The 17728-nt window shown below is 55.9% G+C and overlaps 1 protein-coding gene across 1 annotated transcript in view; it reads left to right on the plus strand.

The window, feature by feature from the left end:
* Positions 1 to 17655, plus strand: part of LOC117010240 (sarcoplasmic/endoplasmic reticulum calcium ATPase 1-like) — an 18958-nt gene extending 1303 nt beyond the window's left edge. The window contains exons 2-15 of the mRNA XM_033084533.1: positions 459 to 515; positions 626 to 682; positions 776 to 832; positions 938 to 1069; positions 2250 to 2375; positions 4176 to 4394; positions 5655 to 5990; positions 7992 to 8212; positions 9475 to 9677; positions 11490 to 11575; positions 12499 to 12632; positions 13121 to 13238; positions 15335 to 15452; positions 17624 to 17655. Of these exons, the coding sequence (XP_032940424.1) occupies positions 459 to 515; positions 626 to 682; positions 776 to 832; positions 938 to 1069; positions 2250 to 2375; positions 4176 to 4394; positions 5655 to 5990; positions 7992 to 8212; positions 9475 to 9677; positions 11490 to 11575; positions 12499 to 12632; positions 13121 to 13238; positions 15335 to 15452; positions 17624 to 17655 (1896 nt within the window). The remainder of the gene's footprint in view (positions 1 to 458; positions 516 to 625; positions 683 to 775; positions 833 to 937; positions 1070 to 2249; positions 2376 to 4175; positions 4395 to 5654; positions 5991 to 7991; positions 8213 to 9474; positions 9678 to 11489; positions 11576 to 12498; positions 12633 to 13120; positions 13239 to 15334; positions 15453 to 17623) is intronic.
* Positions 17656 to 17728: the final 73 nt, after the last annotated feature.

Genomic DNA, 17728 nt, shown 5'->3' on the forward strand with positions numbered 1-17728 from the left:
TGTCACCTGTGTCACCTGTGTGTGTCACCTGTCACCTGTGTATCACCTGTGTGTCATCTGTGTGTCACCTATGTCACTGTGTGTCACCTGCGTCCTCTGCAACGACTCCTCGCTGGACTACAACGAGGTGACACCAATGTCCCCAATGTCACCTGTGTCACCTGTGTCACCTGTGTGTCACCTGTGTCACCTGTGTGTCACCTGTCACCTGTGTGTGTCACCTGTGTGTCACCTGCACGCTCTGCAACGACTCCTCGCTGGACTACAACGAGGTGACAGTGCCACCTGTGTCACCTCAGTGTCACCTCAGTGTCACCTGTCACCTGTGTCACACCTGTGTGTCATCTGTGTGTCACCTGTGCCCTGGGTCACCTGTGTCACCTGTGTCAGCCACAACGAGGTGACGGTGCTGTCCCCTGTGTCACCTGTCTCACCTGTCCCCTCTCACCTGTCCCCAGGCCAAAGGTGTGTACGAGAAGGTGGGCGAGGCCACGGAGACGGCGCTCACCTGTCCTGTGTGTCACCTGTGTCACCTGTTCCCTGTATCACCTGTCACCTGTGTCACCTGTCCCCAATGTCACTTGTCTCACCTGTGTCACCTGTCCCCAATGTCCCCTGTCCCCAGGCCAAAGGTGTGTACGAGAAGGTGGGCGAGGCCACGGAGACGGCGCTCACCTGTCCTGTGTGTCACCTGTGTCACCTGTCACCTGTCCCCTGTGTCACCTGTGTGCCACCTGTTCCCTGTGTCACACCTGTGTCACACCTGTCCCCCCAGGCCAAAGGTGTGTACGAGAAGGTGGGCGAGGCCACCGAGACGGCGCTCACCTGTCCTGTGTGTCACCTGTGTCACCTGTCACCTGTCCCCTGTGTCACCTGTGTGCCACCTGTTCCCTGTGTCACACCTGTGTCACACCTGTCCCCTCTCACCTGTCCCCAGGCCAAAGGTGTGTACGAGAAGGTGGGCGAGGCCACGGAGACGGCGCTCACCTGCCTGGTGGAGAAGATGAACGTGTTCAACACCGACGTCAGGAACCTGTCCAAGGTGGAGCGCGCCAACGCCTGCAACGCCGTGAGTGTCACCTCAGTGTCACCTGGGTGTCACCTGAGTGTCACCTGAGTGTCAGCTGTGTCACCTGAGTGTCACCTGAGTGTCACCTGTGTGTCACCTGAGTGTCACCTGAGTGTCACCTGAGTGTCACCTGTGTCACACCTGTCACACCTGTCACCTGTCCCAATGTCCCCCCAACCTGTCCAAGGTGGAGCGCGCCAACGCCTGCAACGCCGTGAGTGTCACCTGGGTGTCACCTGAGTGTCACCTGTATCATACCTGTCTCACCTGTCGCAAGTGATCAAGCAGCTGATGAAGAAGGAGTTCACGCTGGAGTTCCACACCTGTCCCTGATCTCACACCTGTCTCACCTGTCTCACACCTGTCTGTCACACCTGTCCAATCTCACCTGTGTCACACCTGTCCATATCTCACCTGTCCGTATCTCACCTGTGCAGGTGATCAAGCAGCTGATGAAGAAGGAGTTCACGTTGGAGTTCCACACCTGTCCCTGGTGTCACACCTGTGTCACACCTGTGTCACACCTGTGTCTCACCTGTCCATCTCTCACCTGTCCCTTACCTGTCCCAGGCGATCAAGCAGCTGATGAAGAAGGAGTTCACACTCGAGTTCCACACCTGTCCCTGGTGTCACACCTGTGTCACACCTGTCTCACCTGTCTCACCTGTCTGTATCTCACCTGTCTCACCTGTCTCACCTGTCTGTATCTCACCTGTCCCAGGTGATCAAGCAGCTGATGAAGAAGGAGTTCACACTGGAGTCCCACACCTGTTTCACACCTGTCTGTCTCACCTGTCCATATCTCACCTGTCTCACCTGTCCATATCTCACCTGTCCATCTCTCACCTGTCCAATCTCACCTGTCTCTCTCACCTGTCTGTCTCACCTGTCCCAGGTGATCAAGCAGCTGATGAAGAAGGAGTTCACGCTCGAGTCCCACACCTGTGTCACATCTGTCTCACCTGTCCATATCTCACCTGTTCAATCTCACCTGTCTCACCTGTCTCACCTGTCTCTCTCACCTGTCCCAGGTGATCAAGCAGCTGATGAAGAAGGAGTTCACACTGGAGTCCCACACCTGTCCCTGATCTCTCACCTGTCTCACCTGTCCAGTCTCACCTGTCCAGTCTCACCTGTCTCACCTGTCTCACCTGTCTCACCTGTCCCTTACCTGTCCCAGGTGATCAAGCAGCTGATGAAGAAGGAGTTCACGCTCGAGTTCTCCCGGGACCGCAAGTCCATGTCTGTTTACTGCTCCCCGGCCAAGGCCTCACGCGCCGCCGTGGGAAACAAGATGTTCGTCAAGGTGGGACACCTGGGACATCTGGGTGATGTCACCTGGGTCACCTGGGTCACCTGGGACACCTGTGTGATGTCATCAGTGTCACCTGGGTCACCTGGGTCACCTGGGTCACCTGGGACACCTGGGTGATGTCACCTGGGTCACCTGGGTCACCTGGGACACCTGGGTCACCTGGGTGATGTCACCTGGGTCACCTGGGTGTCACCTGTGTGATGTCAACAGTCTCACCTGTGTCACCTGTGTCACCTGGGTCACCTCACCTGTGTCACTTGGGACACCTGTGTCCCCTCACCTGTGTCACCTGTGTTACCTGGGTCACCTGGGTGATGTCACCTGGGACACCTGGGTGATGCCATCAGCATCGCCTGGGTCACCTGTGTGTCTTGTGTCACCTGGGACACCTGGGTGATGTCGCCTGGGTGACTTGGGTCAGCTGTGTCACCTGTGTCCCCTCACCTGTGTCACCTGTGTCACCTGGGTCACCTGGGTGATGTCACCTGGGTCACCTGGGTCACCTGTGTGTCTGGTGTCACCTGCGCCACCTGTGTCCCCTCACCTGTGTCACCTGTGTTACCTGGGACACCTGGGTGATGTCACCTGTGTCACCTGGGTCACCTAGGGCACCTGGGTGATGTCATCAGTGTCACCTGGGTCACCTGGGTCACCTCACCTGGGTCACCTGTGTGTCACCTGTGTGATGTCAACAGTCTCACCTGTGTCACCTGGGTCACCTCACCTGTGTCACTTGGGACACCTGTGTCCCCTCACCTGTGTCACCTGTGTCACCTGGGTCACCTGAGTGATGTCATCTGGGACACCTGGGTGATGCCATCAGCATCACCTGGGTCACCTGTGTGTCTTGTGTCACCTGGGACACCTGGGTGATGTCATGTGTGTCACCTGTGTCACCTGTGTCACCTGGGTGATGTCGCCTGGGTGACCTGTGTCACCTGTGTGTCTTGTGTCACCTGGGTCACCTGTGTCCCCTCACCTGTGTCACCTGTCACCTCACCTGTGTCACCTGTGTTACCTGGGACACCTGGGTGATGTCACCTGTGTCACCTGGGTCACCTGGGTCACCTCACCTGGGTTACCTGTGTGTCACCTGTGTGATGTCAACAGTCTCACCTGTGTCACTTGGGTCACCTGTGTCACCTCACCTGGGACACCTCACCTGTCCCACCACCACAAACCTTCTCAAACCTGTGTCCCACCACCCCATATCAATGTCCCCGAGTGTCCCCAAGTGCCACCAACCCCCGTGTCACCCCCAGGACACCCCAGAGAGTGTCACCGACCCCATCCCCACCTGTCCCAGCACCCCATAACCGTGTCCCCAAGTGCCACCATCCTGTCCCCACCACCCCACAACCACATCCCACCACCCCATAGCCATGTCCCCAAGTGTCCCCAAGTGTCCCTGAGTGTCCCCAAGTGCCACCACCCCCCTGTCACCCCCGTGTCACCCTCAGGACACCCCAGAGAGCGTCACCAACCCCATCCCTACCTGTCCCACCACCCCAAACCTTCTCAAACCCGGATCTCATCACCCCAAACCTGTGTCCCACCACCCCATAGCGATGTCCCCAAGTGTCCCCAAATGTCCCCAACCCCGTGTCACCCGCAGGGCGCCCCCGAGGGCGTCATCGACCGCTGCAGCTCCATCCCACCACCCCATAACCGTGTCCCCAAGTGCCACCATCCTGTCCCCACCACCCCACAACCACATCCCACCACCCCATAGCCATGTCCCCGAATGTCCCCGAATGTCCCCAAGTGCCACCACCCCCGTGTCACCCGCAGGGCGCCCCCGAGGGCGTCATCGACCGCTGCAGCTACGTGCGGGTGGGCACGGCGCGGGTGCCGCTGACGCCGGCGGTCAAGGACAAGATCCAGGCGGTGATCCGCGAGTGGGGCACGGGCCGGGACACGCTGCGCTGCCTGGCGCTGGCCACGCGCGACACGCCGCCCAAGAAGGAGGAGATGGCGCTCGAGGACTCCTCCAAGTTCGCCGAGTACGAGGTCGGTGGTCTGAGGGTGTGGGAGGCAGAATTTGGGTGGTGGGAGATGAAATTTGGGTGATTTGAGGTCTTTGAAAGTTGGGTTTTGAGTGGTGGGAGGTGGAATTTGGGTGGTTTCAGGTCTTGGGAAAGAGTTGAAGTTGGGTTTTGGGTGGTGGGAGATAAAATTTTGGAAGTTTGGGGTCTTCAGAAAGGGTTAAAGTTCGGTTTTTGGGTGGTGGGACGTTGATTTTGGGGATGGGAGATGGAATTTGGGGATGGGAACTCAAATTTTGGAGGTTTGGGGTCTTCAGAAGGAGTTAAAGTTGGGTTTGGGGTGGTGGGACATAAAATTTGGGTGGTGGGATGTTGATTTTGGGTGGTGGGACGTTGATTTTGGGTGGTGGGAGGTGGAATTTTGGAAGTTTGGGGTCTTCAGAAAGGGTTGAAGTTGGGTTTTGGGTGGTGGGAGATAAAATTATGGAGATGGGAACTCAAATTTGGGTGGTGGGACGTTGATTTTGGGTGGCGGGAGATGAAATTTGGGGATGGGAGATCAAATTTGGGTGGTGGGAGATAAAATTGGGGTGGTTTTGGGTCTTGGGAAAGAGTTGAAGTTGGGTTTTGGGTGGTGGGAGATCAAATTTGGGTGGTTTGAGGTCATGGATGTAATTTTGGGGTCCCACCACAGATTTTTGAAGGATTTGGAGTTGGTGGACATAATTTTGGGGTCCCACCACGGATTTTTGAATATTTGTGGTTCCATCATGGATATTTGAGTATTTAGGGGTTCATGGACACCATTTTGGGGTCCCACAAGAGAATTTTGAGTATTTAGGGGTTGATGGACGTAATTTTGAGGTTCCACCATGGAATTTTGAAGGATTTGGGATTACTGGACGTCATTTTGGGGTCCCACCACAGATTTCTGAGTATTTAGGGGTTCAGGGACATCATTTTGGGTTCCCACCACAAAATTTTGACTTTTTGGGATTTGTGTACTCCATTTTGGGGTCCCACAAGATAATTTTGAGTATTTAGGGTTGATGGACGTAATTTTGGGGTTCCACCACAGATTTTTGAGTATTTAGGGGTTGATGGATATAATTTTGGGGTCCCACCACGGATTCTTGACTTTTTGCGATCCCACCATGAAATTTTGACTTTTTGGGACCCGCGGACGTCATTTTGGGGTCCCACCACAGATTTTTAAAGGATTTGAGGTTCACAACCACCATTTTACGTCCCCCCACCCCATTTTTACCATCTCACGCCCCCGCAGACCGACCTGACCTTCGTGGGCTGCGTGGGCATGCTGGACCCGCCGCGCAAGGAGGTGATGGGCTCCATCCGGCTGTGCCGCGACGCCGGCATCCGCGTCATCATGATCACCGGCGACAACAAGGGCACGGCCATCGCCATCTGCCGCCGCATCGGCATCTTCGGCGAGGACGAGGAGGTGTCGGGCAAGGCCTACACGGGCCGCGAGTTCGACGACCTGCCGCTGTCGGAGCAGCGCGAGGCGTGCCGGCGCGCCTGCTGCTTCGCCCGCGTCGAGCCCACGCACAAGTCCAAGATCGTGGAGTTCCTGCAGTCCTTCGATGAGATCACCGCCATGGTGAGGGGGAAATGGGGTTTTGGGGTTGGGTTTTGGGGTTTTGGGGTTGGATTTTGGGGTTTTGGGGTTGGTTGTTTTGATTTTTGGGGGTTTTGGGGTTGGTTTTGGGGTTTTTTGGGGTTTTGGGGTTGGTGGTTTTGGGGTTTTGGGGTTCCAAGATCGTGGAGTTCCTGCAGTCCTTCGATGAGATCACCGCCATGGTGAGGGGGTTTGGGTTGATTTTTGGGGTCCATGATGGATTTATGGGGGTTTGGGGTTGGGTTTTGGGGGTTTTGGGGTTGGATTTTGGGGTTTTTTGGGGTTCCATGATGGGTTTGAGAGGGGTTTGGGGTTGGTTTTTGGGTGTTTGGGGTTGGTTTTTGGGGATTTTGGGGGTTGATGGATTTGGGGTTCCAAGATCGTGGAGTTCCTGCAGTCCTTTGATGAGATCACCGCCATGGTGAGGGGGTTTGGGGGGGATTTTGGGGTTGGGTTTTGGGAGATTTTATGGGGTTTTGGGGGTTGATTTTGGGTATTTTGGGGTTCCATCATGGGTTTAAGAGGGTTTGGGGTTGGAGTTTTGGAGTTTTGAGGTTGGATTTGGGGGATTTTGGGGTTTGGTGGATTTGGGGTTCCAAGATTGTGGAGTTCCTGCAGTCCTTCGATGAGATCACCGCCATGGTGAGGGGGAAATGGGGTTTGGGGTTGGGTTTTGGGGTCCACGATGGATTTATGGTGGTTTTGGGGTTGGTTTTTGGCTTTTTGGGGTTGATTTTTGGAGTTTTGAGGTTGGATTTTGGGGATTTTGGGGATTTGGGGTTCCAAGATCGTGGAGTTCCTGCAGTCCTTCGATGAGATCACCGCCATGGTGAGGGGGTTTGGGGGGATTTTGGGGTCCATGATGGATTTATGGGGGTTTGGGTTGGTTTTTGGGGTTTGGGGATCCACCATCCTCACTTGAGGCAGTTTTGGGGTCCCACCACCAAATTTCGCCCCAATTTCGATGTCCCACCAAATTTTAACACAATTTTGGCTCCCACCACCAAATTTTGATGTGATTTTGGGTTCCCACTACTGAATTTGGACTTTTTTGGGGTCCCACCACCAATCCCATTAAATTTTGGAGTTCCACCACCAAATTTTGACTTTTTTGGCTCCCACCACCGAATTTTGATGTGATTTTGGGTTCCCATCACCAAATTTTTACTTTTTTTGGTCCCACCACGAATCCCATTTGGTTTTGGGCTCCCACCACCAACTTTTGACTCTTTTTGGGTCCCACCACCAAATTTTAATGCAATTTCAGTGTCCCACCACTGAATTTTGACTTTTTTGGGTTCCCACCACCAAATTTTGATGTCATTTTGGAGTTCCATCATCAATCCCATTTAGTTTTGAGTTCCACCACCAAATTTTGCCCCAATTTCGATGTCCCACCACCAAATTTTGACTTTTTTGGAGTCCCACCGCCAATCCCATTTAGTTTTGGGGTCCCACCATGAACTTTGAACATAATTTTGATGTTCCACCACCAGATTTTGACGTGATTTTGGATCCCACCACCAAATTTTGACTTTTTTGGGGTACCACCACCAATCCATTAAATTTTGGAGTTCTATCACCAATCCCATTTCGTTTTGAGTTCCACCACCAAATTTCGCCCCAATTTTGATGTTCCACCACCAAATTTTAACATAATTTTGGGTCCCACCACCAAATTTTGATGTCATTTTGGAGTTCCATCACCAATTCCATTAAATTTTGGAGTTCCACCACCAACTTTTGACTTTTTTGGGTCCCACCACCAGATTTTAACGCAACTTCGATATCCCAGCACCAAATTTTGACTTTTTTTGGTGTCCCACCACCAAATTTCGCCCCAATTTCGATGTCCCACCACCAAATTTTGACTTTTTTGATGCCCCACCACCAAATCTTAATGCAATTTCAATATCCCACCCCCAAATTTTGCCGTAATTTCGTCTCCCACCCCCAAACTTTGACTCAATTTCGTCTCCCCAGACCGGCGACGGCGTGAACGACGCGCCGGCGCTGAAGAAAGCCGAGATCGGCATCGCCATGGGCTCGGGCACCGCGGTGGCCAAGACGGCCTCGGAGATGGTCCTGGCCGACGACAACTTCTCCACCATCGTGGCCGCGGTGGAGGAGGGGCGCGCCATCTACAACAACATGAAGCAGTTCATCCGCTACCTCATCTCCTCCAACGTCGGGGAGGTGGTCTGGTGAGACTGGTTTGGACTGGTTTGGACTGGTTTGGACTGGTTTGGACTGGTTTGGACTGGTTCAGACTGGTTTGGACTGGTTTGGATTGGTTCGGGTTGGTTTGCACTGGTTTGCACTGGTTTGGACTGGTTTGCACTGGTTTGCACTGGTTTGGACTGGTTTGGACTGGTTTGGACTGGAAAATTGCCCAAAGATTTTTGGATCTGATGTGCTCGGGGGTTTTGTCCCAGTTTGTCCCAGTTTGGCCCAGTTTAGCCCAGTCCATCTGAGTTCATACCAGTTTCTCTCTGTCCCATCCCAGTCCATTCCAATCCCCTCCCAGTCTCTTCCAAGTCCATCCCAGTCCATCCCAGTTCGTCCCAGTCCATCCCAGTCCATCCCAGTCCATTCCTAACCCCTCCCAATTTATCCCAGTCCATCCCAGTGTCTCTTGATTCCATTCCAATCCCATCCCAGTCCATCCCAGTCCATCCCAGTCCATCCCAGTCCATCCCAGTCCATTCCTAACCCCTCCCAATTTATCCCAGTCCATCCCAGTCCATCCCAGTTCCTCCCAGTCCCTCCCAGTCCATCCCAGTCCCATCCCAGTCCCTCCCAGTCCCTCCCAGTCCATCCAAATCCCCTCCCAATCCCCTCCCAATCACATCCCAGTCCGTCCCAGTTTCTCCCAGTCTCTTCCCAGTCCCTCCCACTCCATCCCAGTTCCATCCCAGTCTCTTCTCAGTCCATCTGAATCCATTCCAATCCCATCCAAGTCCCTCCCAGTTCCATCCCAGTCCATCCCAGTCCATCCCAGTCCATGTGAATGCATCTCAATCCCACTCCAATCCCCTCCAATCCCCTCCCAGTCCCTCCCAGTCCCTCCCAGTCCATCCCAGTCAATCCCAGTCTCTTCCCAGTCCATCTGAATCCATTCCAATCCCCTCCCAGTCTATCCCAGTGCACTCCAATCCCCTCCCAGTCCCTCCCAGTCCCTCCCAGTTCCATCCCAGTCAATCCCAGTCCATCCCAATCCCACTCCAATCCCCTCCCAGTCCCTCCCAGTTCCCTCCCAATCCCATCCCAGTTCATTCCAATCCCCTCCCAGTCCATCCCAGTCCCTCCCAGTCCCATCGCACTCCCTCCCAGTCTCTTCCCAGTCCCTCCCAGTCCATCCCAGTCTATCCCAGTCTCTTCCCAGTCCATCTGAATCCACTCCAATCCCCTCCCAGTCCGTCCCAGTCCCTCCCAGTCCCTGACCCCGCGCTCCCCGCCCTCCCAGTATCTTCCTGACGGCGGCGCTGGGGCTGCCCGAGGCGCTGATCCCGGTGCAGCTGCTCTGGGTGAACCTGGTGACGGACGGGCTGCCGGCCACGGCGCTGGGCTTCAACCCGCCGGACCTGGACATCATGGACAAACCGCCGCGGAGCCCCAAGGAGCCGCTCATCAGCGGCTGGCTCTTCTTCCGCTACCTGGCCATCGGAGGTGAGCGCACCTGAGAGCACCTGGGGGCACCTGGGCACACCTGGGATTCATTGGGATACACCTGGGATACACCTGGGCACACCTGGGGGCACCTGGGATACACCTGAGTGGGGTTTGGGGTCACCTGGACTCACCTGGGATACACCTGGGCACACCTGGGCACACCTGGGATACACCTGGGATCCATTGGGATACACCTGAGCTCACCTGAGTGGGGTTTGAGGTCACCTGGGATACACCTGGATACACCTGAGGGGGTTTGGGCACACCTGGGATACACCTGAGCTCACCTGAATGGAGTTTCAGGTCACCTGGACACACCTGGGGTACACCTGAGTGGGGTTTGAGGTCACCTGGGCACACCTGGGTATGCCTGGGATACACCTGAGCACACCTGGGATACACCTGGGAACACCTGGGATCCATTGGGATACACCTGGGATACACCTGAGTGGGATTTGGGGTCACCTGGGCACACCTGGGGGGGTTTGGGCACACCTGGACATCATGGACAAACCGCCGCGGAGCCCCAAGGAGCCGCTCATCAGCGGCTGGCTCTTCTTCCGCTACCTGGCCATCGGAGGTGAGCGCACCTGGGGGCGCCTGGGGGCACCTGGGAACACCTGGGATACACCTGGATACACCTGAGGGGGTTTAGGCACACCTAGGATACACCTGAGCTCACCTGAATGGAGTTTCAGGTCACCTGGACACACCTGGGCACACCTGGGATACACCTGGGATACACCTGAGCACACCTGGGTACACCTGAGTGGGGTTTGAGGTCACCTGGGCACACCTGGGCACACCTGGGCACACCTGGGATACACCTGGGATACACCTGGGTACACCTGGGATCCATTGGGACACACCTGGATACACCTGGGCACACCTGGACACACCTGGGGGGGTTTGGGGTCACCTGGGCACACCTGGGCACACCTGGGCACACCTGGGCACACCTGGATACACCTGAGTGGGATTTGGGGTCACCTGGGCACACCTGGGGGGGTTTGGGCACACCTGGACATCATGGACAAACCGCCCCAGAGCCCCAAGGAGCCGCTCATCAGCGGCTGGCTCTTCTTCCGCTACCTGGCCATCGGAGGTGAGCGCACCTGGGCACACCTGGGATACACCTGGTTGTCCCCAGATTGTCCCCAGGTGTGTCTCTCACCTGTCCCAGGTGTCCCCAAAATGTCCTCAGGCATCCCCAGGTGTCTCCACTTGTCCCAGGTGCCCCCAGCTGTCCCCAGGTGTCACCCACCTGTCTCCAGGTGTCCCTGGAGTGTCCCCAGCTGTCCCCAGGTGTGTCCCCAGGTGTCCCCAAGGTATCCCAGGTGTCCCCAGGTGTCACTCACCTGTCCCAGGTGTCACTCACCTGTCCCAGGTATCCCCAGGTGTCCCCAGCTGTTCCCAACTGCCCCAGCTGTCCCCAGGTGTCCCCAAGCCATTCCAGGTGTGTTCCAGGTGTCCTCAGGTGTGTCCCCACCTGTCCCAGGTGTCCCCAGCTGTCCCAGGTGTCCGCAGGTGTGTCCCCAAGGTATCCCAGCTGTCCCCAGCTCTCCCCACCTGTCCCAGGTGTCCCCACCTGTCCCCAGCTGTCCCCAGGTGTTCCTGGAGTGCCCCCACCTGTCCCAGGTGTCCCCAGGTGTCACTCACCTGTCCCAGGCGTGTCCCCAGGTGTCCTCAGGTGTTCCAGGTGTCCCCAGCTATCCCAGGTGTTCCTGGAATGTCCCCAGCTGTCCCAGGTGTCCCCCACCTGTCCCAGGTGTGTCCCCAGGTGTCCCCAACCCCGCGTGTCCCCCCCAGGTTACGTCGGCGCCGCCACCGTGGGTGCGGCCGCCTGGTGGTTCCTGTTCGCCGAGGACGGGCCCAGCGTCACCTACCACCAGCTGGTGAGTGTCCCCAAGGGTCCCCAAGGGTCACCAAGGGTCACCAAGGGTCACCAGGTGTCCCCAAGGGTCACCAGGGGTCACCAAGGTCACCAGGGGTCACTAAAGTGTCCCCAAGTGTCCTCAAATGGCACCGAAATGGCCTCAAAGTGTCACAAAATGGCACCAAGAGGTCACCAAAGTGTCCCCAAGTGTCACTGAAGTGTCCCCAAGTGTCCTCAAGTGTCACCAGGGGTCACCAGGTGTCACCAGGGGTCACCAGAGTGTCCCCAAATGGCACCAAAATGGCTCCAAATGTCCCAAAATGTCACCAAAATGTCACCAGAACGGCCTCAAATGTCACCAAGTGTCCCCAAAGTGTCCCCAGGTGTCACTGAAGTGTCCCCAAGTGTCCTCAAATGGCACCAAGGGGTCACCAAATGTCCCAAAATGTCACCAAATGTCAAAAAATTGACCCAAAATGGCCCCAAAATGTCCCCAAATGTCACCGAAATGGCCTCAAATGTCCCCCAAGTGTCCCCAAATGGCACCAAGGGGTCACCAAATGTCACCAGATGTCACCAGATGTTACCAAATGTCACCAAAATGTCACTGAATGTCCCCAAATGTCAAAAAATTGACCCAAAATGGCACCGAAATGGCCCCAAAATGTCACAAGAGTGTCCCCAAGTGTCCCCAAAGTGTCCCTGAGTGTCCCTAAGTGTCACTAAAGTGTCTCCAGTGTCCCCAAATGTCACCAAGGGGTTACCAAATGTCCCGAAACGTCACCAAATGTCACAGAATGTCAAAAAATTGACCCAAAATGTCACCGAAACGGCCCCAAAACGGCCCCAAAGTGTCCCCAGGTGTCCCCAGGTGTCCCCAGGTGTCCCCAGGTGTCCCCAGGTGTGTCCCCAGGTGTGACCAGCTGTCCCCCCCGCCCCCAGACCCACTTCATGCAGTGCTCCGAGCACAACGTGGAGTTCGAGGGGCTCGACTGCGACATCTTCGAGTCGCCGGTGCCGATGACGATGGCGCTGTCGGTGCTGGTGACCATCGAGATGTGCAACGCGCTCAACAGGTGTGTCACCTCTGTCACCTGTGTGTGTCACCTGTGTCACCTGTGTCACCTCAGTGTCACCTCACCTGTGTCATTGTGGTCATTGTTGTTGTGGTCATTGTCATTGTCGTGGTCACCACTGGTCATCGTGGTGACCATCGAGATGTGCAACGCGCTCAACAGGTGTGTCACTGTCACCCGTGTCACCTGGGTCACCTGTGTGTCACCTGTGTCACCTGGGTCATCTGTGTCACCTGGGTCACCTGTGTCACCTCAGTGTCACCTCACCTGTGTCATTGTCATTGTCCCTTCATCCTGTGGTGACCTTCTCAACGTCCCCAATCCCCCCAATGTCCCTCAATGTCCCCAATCCCCCCAATGTCCCAAATCCCGCCAATGTCCCCATGACCCCTCAGTGACCCCGCTGTCCCCATTGTCCCCAATGTCCCCGCTGTCCCCGCTGTCCCCGTGACCCCCGGGTGACCCCCGGGTGACCCCGCTGTCCCCAGCCTGTCCGAGAACCAGTCCCTGGCCCGGATGCCGCCCTGGGTGAACATTTGGCTCGTGGGCTCCATCTGCCTCTCCATGTCCCTGCACTTCGTCATCCTCTACATCGACCCCCTGCCCGTAAGGGACACCAACGCCGCGGCCTGGGGGGGCCTGGGCGCGGCCTGGGCAAGGCCTGGGGGCGGCGGTCAGCGGGGCGTGGTCACTGGGATGGCGGGGTGGTGGTCATTGGGGTGTGGTCATTGGGTAATGGTCATTGGGATATTGGGCTGGTGGTCATCAGGATGTCGTCATTGGGATGTTGGGGTGGTGGTCATTGAGTTGGTGGTCATTGAGTTGGTGGTCATTGTGTTGGTCCTCATTGGGGTGCGGTCATTGGGGTGTGGTCATTGGGTTGGTGGTCATTGGGGTGTGGTCATTGGGACGGTGGCCTTGTGGTCATTGGGATGTTGCATTTGTGGTCATTGGGTTGGTGGTCACTGGGTGTGTGGTCATTGGGTTGGTGGTCATTGGGTTGGTGGTCATTGGGTGTGTGGTCATTGGGTTGGTGGTCATTGGAGTGTGGTCATTGGGTTGGTGGTCATTGGGTTGGTGATCATTGGGTTTGTGGTCATTGAGTTGGTGGTCATTGGGACATTGGGTTTGTGGTCATTGGGTTGGTGGTCAGCGGGGTGTGGTCGTTGGGTAATGGTCATTGAGGCAATGATCGTTGGGTTGTGGTCATTGGGATGTTGAGTTGGTGGTCATTGGGTTTGTGGTCATTGGGTTTGTGGTCATTGGGTTGGTGGTCAGCGGGGTGTGGTCATTGGGTAATGGTCAATGAGACAATGATCGTTGGGTTGTGGTCATTGAGTTGATGGTCATTGGGTTGTGGTCATTGAGTTGGTGGTCATTGGGACGTTGGGTTTGTGGTCATTGGGGTGATGGTCATTGGGGTGTGGTCATTGGGACGTTGGGTTGGTGGTCATTGGGTTTGTGGTCAGCGGGGTGTGGTCATTGGGTAATGGTCAATGAGGCAATGATCGTTGGGTTGTGGTCATTGAGTTGATGGTCATTGGGTTGGTGGTCATTGGATTGGTGGTCATTGGGGTGTGGTCATTGGGTTGGTGGCCATTGGGTTGGTGGTCATTGAGTTGTGGTCACTGAGTTGTGGTCATTGAGTTGTGGTCATTGGGTTGATGGTCATTGGGACATTGGGTTTGTGGTCATTGGGTTGATGGTCATTGGGATGTTGGGTTTGTGGTCATTGAGGCAATGATCATTGGGATGTGGTCATTGAGGTGTGGTCATTGGCTTGGTGGTCATTGGGGTGTGGTCATTGAGTTGATGATCATTGGGTTGTGGTTATTGGGTTGATGGTCATTGGGTTGTGGTCATTGGGATGTTGGGTTTGTGGTCATTGAGGTGTGGTTCTTTGGGTTGTGGTCATTGGGTTGGTGCTCATTGGGGTGTGGTCATTGGGTTGGTGGTCATTGGCTTGGTGGTCATTGGGGTGTGGTCATTGAGTTGATGATCATTGGGTTGATGGTCATTGGGTTGGTGGTCATTGGGTTGGTGGTCATTGCATTGTGGTCATTGGGTTGATGGTCATTGGGTTGGTGGTCAGTGTGTTGGTGGTCATTGAGTTGGTGGTCATTGGGTTGGTGGTCATTGGGTTGGTGGTCACTGAGTTGTGGTCATTGGGATGTTGGGGTGTGGTCATTGGGTCGATGGTCATTGGGGTGTGGTCACGGGGATGTTGGGTCAGTGGTCATAGAGGTGTGGTCATTGGGTCGGTGGTCATTGGGTCGGTGGTCACTGAGTTGTGGTCGTTGTGTTGTGGTCAGTGTGTTGGTGGTCATTGGGTCAGTGGTCATTGTGTCGGTGGCCATGGGGACATTCACCTTGGTGACCACCATGATTCTGTCGACCTTGAGTGACCCTTGGGTCTGATGACCACAGGGAGGGTTTGATGACCACGGGGAGGGCTCTGGTGACCACAGGGGTCACTTTGGTGGCCACAGGGGTCACTCTGGTGGCCGTGGCCATCGTGTTAACCTTGGGTTTGATGAGGTGACCACCGGGTTCGAGGACCACGGCCTTGAGTGACCACCGGGTTCAATGACCACGGCTGGACTCTGGTGGCCCTGTGGTCACTCTGGTGGCCCTGTGGTCACTCTGGTGGCCGCGGGGGTGGCCCGGGGGGAGGTCCGAGCCGTGTCCCCCGGTGTCCCCAGATGATTTTCAAGCTGACGCCGCTGTCGCTGACCCATTGGCTGATGGTCATCAAGATCTCCTTCCCGGTCATCCTGCTGGACGAGACGCTCAAGTTCATCGCCAGGAATTACCTGGAGGGTGAGGGGTCCTGGTCACTCCTGGTCACTCCATGGTCACCTCCTGGCCACTCCTGTCCCCTCCTGACCACTCCTGGCCACTCCTGTCCCCTCCTGGTCACTCCTGGTCACTCCTGTCCACTCCTGACCCCTCCTGACCACTTCATGGTCACCTCCTGTCCACGCCTGTCCCCTCCCTGTCCCCTTGACCATCTCCTGGTCACCTCATGGTCACCTCCATGGTCACCTCCCTGTCCCCTCCATGGTCACCTCATGGTCACCTCCATCTCCATCCTGTCCCCTTGACCATCTCCTGGTCACCTCCGTGGTCACCTCGTGGTCACCTCCATCGCTTCGCTGTCCCCTCCCTGTCCCCTTGACCATCCCCATGTCCCCTCCATGGTCACCTCCATGGTCACCTCTCTGTCCCCTCCATGGTCACTCCCTGTCCCCTCACTGTCCCCTTGACCATCTCCTGGTCCCCTCCATGGTCACCTCATGGTCACTTCATGGTCACCTCACTGTCCCCTCTCTGTCCCCTCCCCGCTCTCATCTCCATCTTCTCGTCCCCAGCGTGACCCGGCCCGGCCCCGGCGCGGCCCGCAGGTACTGAGGGGACACCTGTGTCACCTGTGTCACCTGTGTCACCTGAGTCACGTCATTGCCATTTCAGTGTCACCTGAGTGTCACCTGTGTCACCTGTGTCACCTGAGTGTCACCTGAGTCACGTCATTGTCATTTCAGTGTCACCTGTGTCACCTGTGTCACCTGTGTCACCTCAGTGTCACCTGTGTCACCTGTGTCACCTGAGTGTCACCTGTGTCACCTCAGTGTCACCTGTGTCACCTGTGTGTCACCTGTGTCACCTGTCACCTGTGTCACCTGAGTGTCACATCTGTGTCACCTGTGTCACCTGTGTCACCTGTGTCACACCTGGGTGTCATCTGTGTGTCACCTGTGTCACCTGTGTGTCATCTGTGTCACCTCAGTGTCACCTGTGTCACCTGTGTCACCTGAGTGTCACCTGTGTCACCTGTGTCACCTGTGTGTCACCTGAGTGTCACCTGAGTGTCACCTGTGTCACCTGTGTCACCTGTGTCATCTCATTGTCATCTCAGTGTCACCTGTGTCATCTCAGTGTCACCTGTGTCACCTGTGTGTCACCTGTGTGTCACCTGTGTGTCACCTGGGTGTCACCTGTGTCACATCTGTGTGTCACCTGTGTGTCACCTGTGTCACCTGAGTGTCACCTCATTGTCACCTGTGTCACCTGTGTGTCACTTGTGTGTCACCTGTGTCACCTGAGTGTCACCTGAGTCACGTCATTGTCATTTCAGTGTCACCTGTCTCACCTGAGTCACGTCATTATCACCTCAGTGTCACCTGAGTCACCTGTGTCACCTGATTGTCATCTCATTGTCACACCTGGGTGTCACCTGTGTCACCTCATTGTCATCTCAGTGTCACCTGTGTCACCTGAATGTCACCTGTGTCACCTCATTATCATCTGTGTCACCTCAGTGTCATCTCATTGTCACCTGTGTGTCACTGGTGTCACCTGTGTCATGTCTGTGTCACCTGAGTGTCACCTGTGTCACGTCATTGTCACCTCATTGTCACCTGTGTCACACCTGTGCCACCTCCCTGTCATTGTCACCTGTGTGTCCCCTGATTGTCACCTCAGTGTCACCTCATTGTCACCTGATTGTCACCTCAGTGTCACTTCAGTGTCACCTCATTGTCACCTGATTGTCACCTCAGTGTCACTTCAGTGTCACCTCATTGTCACCTGATTGTCACATGATTGTCACACCTGTACCACCTCCCTGTCATTGTCACCTGTGTCACCTGTGTGTCACCTGATTGTCACCTCGGTGTCACACCTGTGTGTCACCTGTCACCTGATTATCACCTGTGCCACCTCCCTGTCATTGTCACCTCATTGTCACACCTGATTGTCACCTGATTGTCACCTGGGTGTCACCTCATGGTCATTGTCACCTCATTGTCACCTGTGTCACCTCCTTGTCATTGTCACCTCCTGTCCCCTCCCCCCCCCCTAAATGACACCGGTGGGGGGGAGGGGGGCTGGAAAAGCAATGACATCACAGTGATGACGTCACCATGACGTCACCATGACGTCACCCTGATGACGTCACCACAATGACGTCACCTCTCTCCCCTCCCCCACAGCGGACGAGCCGGCCCGGAAGCACCGGAAGTGACGCGGGGGGGGGGACCCGACCCCTCCCCCCACCCCCCAAGCCCCGCCCCCTTTTCCCACGCCCCTCCCCCCTC

This window comes from Catharus ustulatus, chromosome 40 (assembly GCF_009819885.2).
Source record: "Catharus ustulatus isolate bCatUst1 chromosome 40, bCatUst1.pri.v2, whole genome shotgun sequence".
In the NCBI taxonomy this organism is placed as follows: domain Eukaryota; kingdom Metazoa; phylum Chordata; class Aves; order Passeriformes; family Turdidae; genus Catharus; species Catharus ustulatus.